Below are 7,281 nucleotides of genomic sequence, written 5' to 3' on the forward strand. Positions count from 1 at the left end.
GATGGACACTTTAATTAAAGTATGTTGCAGTATGTCTATACTAAAGCTGATTTCCTTCTGTTTATAAATGCCATCCTCTTTTGTGGCTAAGGACAAGCATTGCAGGCTCTTTTTTGGTGACTTTTTTCCCCCCTCCCTTCACTATACTATTGCACTAACCCAGCATGTTGTATCCCACAAATGTTATCCCTTCGTCTCTAGCTTTTGTTTCAGTTTTCAAAGAGTTGTTCAGCACTTACTGAAACAGTCACTTTATACTGATGTTGTAACAGGCGAAGTGGGAGGAGTCTATCACACGGTGATGTCATTAGTGGATTCTGTGATGTCACTGATGGACAGCTGGAACTGTAGGAAGAAGGAGGACTGTTGCCCACACTGTAGCTGCCTTGTCTGCAGAAACCCCCGTTTCTTGTAAATGGAAAAAAAAAAAAGTTGATCTGTGCTGTAAATTTTCTTTTAAGAGTATTTTAAACAGATCAATGCTACTTTTTAAAAGTTTTTCTGCTGTTTCTTGTTATCTCTGAAGCAGACCCTGAGGAGAAATAGCATGGTATGGTCTACCAGTCTTTCTAGTCATAAAGCATTAGCCATGTGTCAAAAAGGGGTGTGGCAGGGGGCTCAGCTCTTTCTTCCTAGGGAGGAAGTCCCTAAAGCTGGAACACATCCAAGTTCATATTTTTTAGTCATTGTGCTAGCCCCTTCCTACCCCCTTTATAATTGTATAATCTTGGGTTTTGCGAGACAGTAAAACTATGGTGTCCATTTTTCATTTCATAATAGCGCTTGTTATAGAAAAGTACAAAACTGGTAGCTGTTGAAATCTAGCTGATTTAAAAATAAAATTTTACCTATACGTAGTCAGAGGTGGAGAGAGATGTATAATTGGGGTTTTACACACAAAATATGACTCAATTCCTTTAAAACCTCACAAAAAGAATATGACTACATGAACCATGATTTGTACCTAGGCCAGCCAACAGTACTAAGACATTCAATTTTGCTTTGTGTATCCTGAATCTCAGGAGAGTACACAGTACGATCCTGAAAAGGTCTCTCAGCTGCGGTTTTGCAGAGGCTGTACACTTAAAACATCGAATAAACATTAGTATTTCTGGTTTTTATTTAGAAGAACAGGGCTCCTTTGCCATTCCTATCATTGAGCTGGTTCTGCCTACGATTCACAGCATCCTTTCATGGCGGTGGCTTTCTGTGGTGCAGCTTGCATCTTTGTGAGCTCTGACTTTTCACTCTGTTCTGGTTTTTATTTGCTTCACATTTTGTTCTGTGCTTGTCTTTTTCCATAAGTCCAGCATTGTCTGTAGCAACAACGAAAAAATTGCGCAGAACTGAGCAGAATTGTGTTGTTTTTAATTTTTCCACAGATTCAGCTACTAGTGACTCAGCAAAATCTAAGGTAAATCATTTTGTGAAATGTAGTTATAAGCTTCTGAAATCCGTTAGACATATGCTTGCTTTATTAAAATGCTCATATGCAGATGTACTATAGAGCTTATGTAGAATTTTTTTAATAAGTGGTAATACTGTTTTCTCATCAAATAACTTTAAAACGTTACATTGGAAAAGTGTCACTTGTTTGCCGTTAGCTGTATCTGCCCAAGCAGTCAGCTGCACACATAAACCGCTTTGTTCCAAACTCTTGTAATTATGACCACTTACCTCCTTTTTGCGTCTCATTCAGCAGAGGTAAATGTATATAGTATGTTCCCTGTCACTGTTGGCATACTATTTACTCCCAGACAGTATTTGTGTTTCCCTGTTTCGCTGAGAAAAGTATACATAGAATTGAGCCTTTTCTTCCTCAGGAGGTGGTAGCTCCTCCTCTTATAAGAAACCAAAGGCTGTGGTTAAAGGTTACTGTGCAGTCTCCCTGGGAAGTATTGCTGCGCTTGGGAGGACAGCGTAGTAGATGGGGGAAATAAGACTGGAGCACGGGCAATAGTTCTATCCGGTTTAACACTGGAGGTCTCACCTGACCCATGGACAAATCTTTCAGTCTCTTAGGCTGTTGTTCAGTAGTTGCTAACACTGGATGTCTGTAGCACTGGGTGATATGGCAGCAGGCAGCTGACCTCAGTCGGCTCTGAGCGCGTGATACAGCTTCATGCTAGTGTGCATTCTAGGGGTATCAGTTGATGCCCGCCTCTGAGCTGAGAACAGGACTTAATGCATCCTCCTGATTCATTGCTGAAATGGCAGCCCAGCTGCTTTGTGAGGATGCTTCGCGGCTCAGCTGCTGCCTCAAAAAAGCCCAGCTTCCAGGACACCGTGTCACATTGCCTGTGCCAGGACAGTGTGCTCTTTGCAGGTTGTTTCTCACTGAACACCACCTGTGAGCGGCACAGAGCAGCAGCATCAGGCAGGCCACAGTCGCAGGCCTGCGAGCAGCAGTGCGGGATGCATGCAGATTGCCGGGGCCAGCAGCTTGCTTACTGCTGAGCCAGCCCTGCTTGCAGCAAGATACATTCCACTGGCTGCATTGCTTCATATTCTTCTTGGTGAGGACGTGTACCTGTTCCAGGCCCATGGAAAAAAATGCACAGAGCTCACCCATCCTTTACGGGGACACTAGCTAATGCAAGAGTGCCATTTGAGTGGTGAGAAGAGTTGCTGTGGTCACTTGGAAAATGGTAGGCCCCAATGCCCAGTAGTCCATTGCCAGTCAGATTTGGATTGGCACTTGTCTGCTGGCACAGCGATTCAGACCTGCTGTCCAGAAGATTCTTTGTCCGTGCTGCCTGTAGGCAGTCATTGTGCAGGAGGCTCGGCAGTCACTGTAGGTAGTCATCATGCAGGCTTCTCAGATGCTTGTTTCCAAGCCTTTCAGCTTGACTGGATGCATGTCTTCTGCCCATCCTGTCCTATCTCTGAGCTCTGCATCAAGAACATGGGATAGTCTTTGTCATGCAGCACGAAGTTCTGGATAACCATAAATATTTTTGTTACTGTCAGTTGAGTAGAAGTTTCTCCCAACTCTTCCCTGTCCATGTAAATAAATAAATGCACCTTCACTGAAGCTGTCATGGTCAATATAGCCACTGTAGTATTATATGGTTGTTTGACCTTGGTGTGTGAAGTCATATGGTGGCAGTTTTCACCATTACCCACCTCTTTAATTTCTGAGGAGACAGTGAATAGGAATAAAATTTGCACCATGAAAAAGTTGTTTGAGCAGAAATATTAAATGCACCGTATCTGTTCAGTGCTTTGCTTTATATGGTCAGTGCATTTATGCTACAGTAGTAGACATCCTCCGACAGTTCATTGTGCTGTGATTCTCTGCGTATGGAGCAGAGAAGTATCTTGTTGGACAACAGCTGAGTAGTTAGATGATGACTAGTGTGCATTAGCTTATTCTCTTAATTAGGTATCTGGAATCACTATAGATGGTCCTTTCAGTAATGAAAGCCTTTTTGTTAAAACTGCTATTGTGATGATAGATAGCTCTTTCCCCCCACTTTCCGTCTCCCTCTCCCTCTCCACAGTGTTGTGTAGTAACAAATGATTGGGATTTTGAAGACTTTCTGAGCGTAGCCCATCACACTGGTCTGAGTTTTCCTTCCGTCACGTCAGAGAGAGGGGCTAGACATCTGAACGTGGACTTAGGTGTAGGTGGCTGACACCTAAGCTGCTCTTGTGGAGCCCTAGACAGATGTCAAATTTCAGTCCCACTCTTTTAGAGGTCTCCAATGTGGGCAACTGCCCTTTTCAGTAGATACCATTGCTGTATTCTTCTCTTACATGTCTGCAGTGTGGAAGCCGCACTGGTCGGCAGGTGGTACCTACCCCAAACCTCTCACTCCTTTTAAAGGGAGCAGTGGGGCAGCAAGTAGGAAAAGTACACAGTGAAGTAGCCAGGTAGTAATGTTGTAAGTGTAGTGAAAATAGTTTTTAATTAGTTTTATAAAATGGAATAATATTGCTTCTGTGCAATTCTAAAGGTAGATTTCTCAAAAATCAGAAAGAAGTTATTTCTGTTAATTTTCTACACTTGTGCTTAAACTAGGTTTTGTATAGCTTTCATTTATTGGAACTGAACAATTGGTTCAATTTCAAAACTCAGCCTGAAAGGTGAAAGATCAACTGAAAAATAGTTTGGGAAGTTAGCATTTTCATGTAGATAAGACCTCGGAAGGAGAGGTTTAAACCACACTCTTAGGACCTCATCTATGAAGCAGTTCTGTTGCAAACCAGTCTTGAAAAGGTTGTCTTGCTGTAATGGAACGTGCTTTATTAGTCAATCGAAAACTAAATAGCTGTATATACAAACTAGCCTTTGTCAAGTTGAAGGGATTCGGATAAAAAGTGGAATTGTCAGGATGAACATTGAACTTCTTGGCCAATGTCATGTAGACTACAGAAAAGAGCATGGAAACATTTCCTGAATAAAGACAGACTTTCTGCTGTGAAGCTCAGGATGTGTTTTTAAAAAGTCTCAGGCTAGTGAATGTTTCTTTGTGACTTCTGATCATGCCCTCTCCCTTTTCTTTTTTGAACAGGGTTCTTGGGGTTCTGGAAAGGATCAGTATAGCAAGGAACTGCTTGTGTCCTCCATTTTTGCAGCAGCTAGTCGCAAGCGGAAAAAAACAAAAGAGAAACCACAACCAAGCAGCTCAGAGGATGAGTTGGATAATGTATTTTTCAAGAAGGAGCTTGCAGAACAATCTCGTGGTGACACGACAAAAGAGGACATAGCTAAAGGGGAATATGAAAGAGAGAGGGACGTAGGGAGAAAACAGAGGATGTTTGTCCTGAAGGAAAAAGAGAACAGCAGTAAAAAAGATGTGAATGTTGTAAAGGACGAAAAGAAGTCATTAAAGAAAGAAAGTATCCTGTCAGAGGAACCTTCACTGCCTTACCATGAAAAATGTACAAAATCACTGAATCTCAGATGTCTGCAAACCACGCAGAAGAATAACTCAAAAACGCCTATTTCACAATCTTCTTCCCAGGTTGAGGAGACAGTGTCTGACTCCGGCACTATGCTTAGCACTTCCTCCCAGGCTTCCCAGCACAGATACTCCTCCAAAAAAGTAACCAGCCCTGAAATTAAACACAATGAGTTTTTAGCAGCTGATGTCAGTTCCATCACCTCAGATTATTCAACTACTTCATCTACTATGTATCTAACTGGTTTAGATGCCAGTATGCTGAGCCCTGAGGTGCAGTCAGTGACGGAAAGCAAGGGAGAAGATGCTGATGATGAAAGAAGTGAATTGATCAGCGAAGGGCGTCCTATGGAGACAGACAGTGAAAGTGACTTCCCCGTCTTTGCCACCAGTGCAGCTGCTGAAAGGCTGTCCAAGGGGAAAGCTTCAGAAGTGGTAAAGACCAGTCGGAGGAACTCCGAAGAAAGCGAAGTAAGTTGTACTGAGGGAAGTTCAACACCAAAGTTAGAGAGTCGCAGACTTTTTAGCTCACACAAACTTATTGAATGTGATACACTGTCTAGGAGAAAGTCGGCACGGCACAAAACAGACAGTGAGGGTTCGGGGGATGCAAAGAGCGAGAAGGACGTGCCTGCTGTGACCAAAATGTTTGACATAATGAAGAAAGGAAGATCGACGAGCAGTTTAGCTACATCAGCCAGAAGTGAGCCTGACAAACAAGAACCTACCTGGAGACTTAAAATTACAGATAGGTTAAAGCTGCGACTCAAATCATCTGCAGATGACATGTTTGGAGTTGGGAATCAAAAAGCTAACTCTGCGGAGACTGCAAAGAGGAAAAACATCAGGCGAAGGCATACGCTTGGAGGACAGAGGGATTTCGCTGAAATAAGTGTCCTGAATGCTTGGAAAGCTCAAGAGCCAAGTCAAGGTAGAGAGAGAGAATCTGAGCTTTCAGCTGTGAATCGGTTGAAGCCCAAGTGTCCAGCGCAGGACCTCTCAATCTCAGACTGGCTTGCACGAGAACGTTTACGCACTAGCACAACTGACCTTAATACGGGTGAAACTGGAAAGCCCAGACTTGAGAACACTAGCTTAGCAGATGTATCAAAGGTAGATCTGCCTTTATCTGCAGAGATGCAGGCAGATGAAGGCAGTTCTTCCAGCAGCTTGACTTTAATTAATAGAACACCACCTTCGGGACCATTTCAGCCACCTGACCAGGTAAATGGTGAAAATTATCAGAATATGAACAAAAACAACTTCAGCCCAGCAGTTGATGCCCATCCTCATAAACTGTCTGGGACCCAAGTGGTTAGATCTCGATTCTACCAGTATCTTTGAAATGGGGAGATATGTCCACTACAGCAATTCATTAACTTACTGTTACACTTCCCAGTAACTGTGTGTATGTGTGTGTGTACATATATATATATATTTTCCTGTACTGTTGTTGTTATGCAGCCTTCATTTGGGCTGGTTTCATCAATATGCTCTGTGGAACGTCTTCACAGTGCATTACCACAGCCAGAAGAACACTAAAGTTAAAGTATATATATATTTTAAGAAAAAGTATATTTGATGGCTGCATACAAATGTTGAACAAAGCATCTGATGCAATGTGCTATGTAGTGTATACATGGTTTTCTGGCTGAGAGTTGGCCTGGCATTAGTATGCAGAAAAATTGTTCTTTTGGTTTAGTCACTAACAAGTGCCTCATCATAAATTCATTTGGTTTGTTAGGGTGCCATATTGTTAAATTAGAGAAACTTATTACAAACAAATGAATGCATTTTACTGTTAACGAGTTTCATTACATTTTACAAATGTTAACACAGGTGGCTACAGAGCTTCCATTCCTTAGGCATTCCAGTAAATATTGGAGTTTTATATTTCCAATTTTAATACAGATTTTGAGTTTTATGTGACTTGAATTTTTAATCTTTCTGTAAAATAAGTAACTTAAATGTACATATTACATGTGTATCTTTTCTTCAGATACCAGATTTGATATAAATGTTGTAACATAGGCGTGTAGATAGTGGATACTGGATGGAACTGGTTTCTTTTATTGAGAATATAATTCTGCATGAAGACCTAATGAATCCAAACCTGTATCATGCCTGTGTGCATACCCACTTAAACACTGGAAATAAAATTGTTTTGGTGACTCTTTGCGTGATATGAATTCATTCTAATGAACAGTTTCAAAATGTCATGTTTACAAGTTGCCGTCGGCGGCTGCCTTCGGGGTCACAAGACTTGCAGTTGCTCCCGGACGAAGGGTGCTTCTCAAAGTCTTGTTTGTGGGACGGGGCCGTGGAGGTTAGCGTATGAGAGGGGGGGTCAGTTGGTTAAGTCTTTTCATCTTGA

At 42.1% G+C, this 7,281-nt stretch overlaps 1 protein-coding gene across 1 annotated transcript in view; it reads left to right on the top strand.

The window, feature by feature from the left end:
- The window catches only part of ARHGAP21 (Rho GTPase activating protein 21), a gene marked incomplete at its 5' end in the record, with an annotated part of 127,490 nt that extends 120,412 nt beyond the window's left edge, over positions 1-7,078 (top strand). The window contains 2 exons of the mRNA XM_082479774.1: positions 1,383-1,414; positions 4,518-7,078. Of these exons, the coding sequence (XP_082335900.1) occupies positions 1,383-1,414; positions 4,518-6,251 (1,766 nt within the window). The 3' untranslated portion in view covers positions 6,252-7,078. The remainder of the gene's footprint in view (positions 1-1,382; positions 1,415-4,517) is intronic.
- Positions 7,079-7,281: the final 203 nt, after the last annotated feature.

This window comes from Vanellus vanellus (genome assembly GCF_965231255.1).
Source record: "Vanellus vanellus genome assembly, chromosome: 2".
NCBI lineage: Eukaryota > Metazoa > Chordata > Aves > Charadriiformes > Charadriidae > Vanellus > Vanellus vanellus.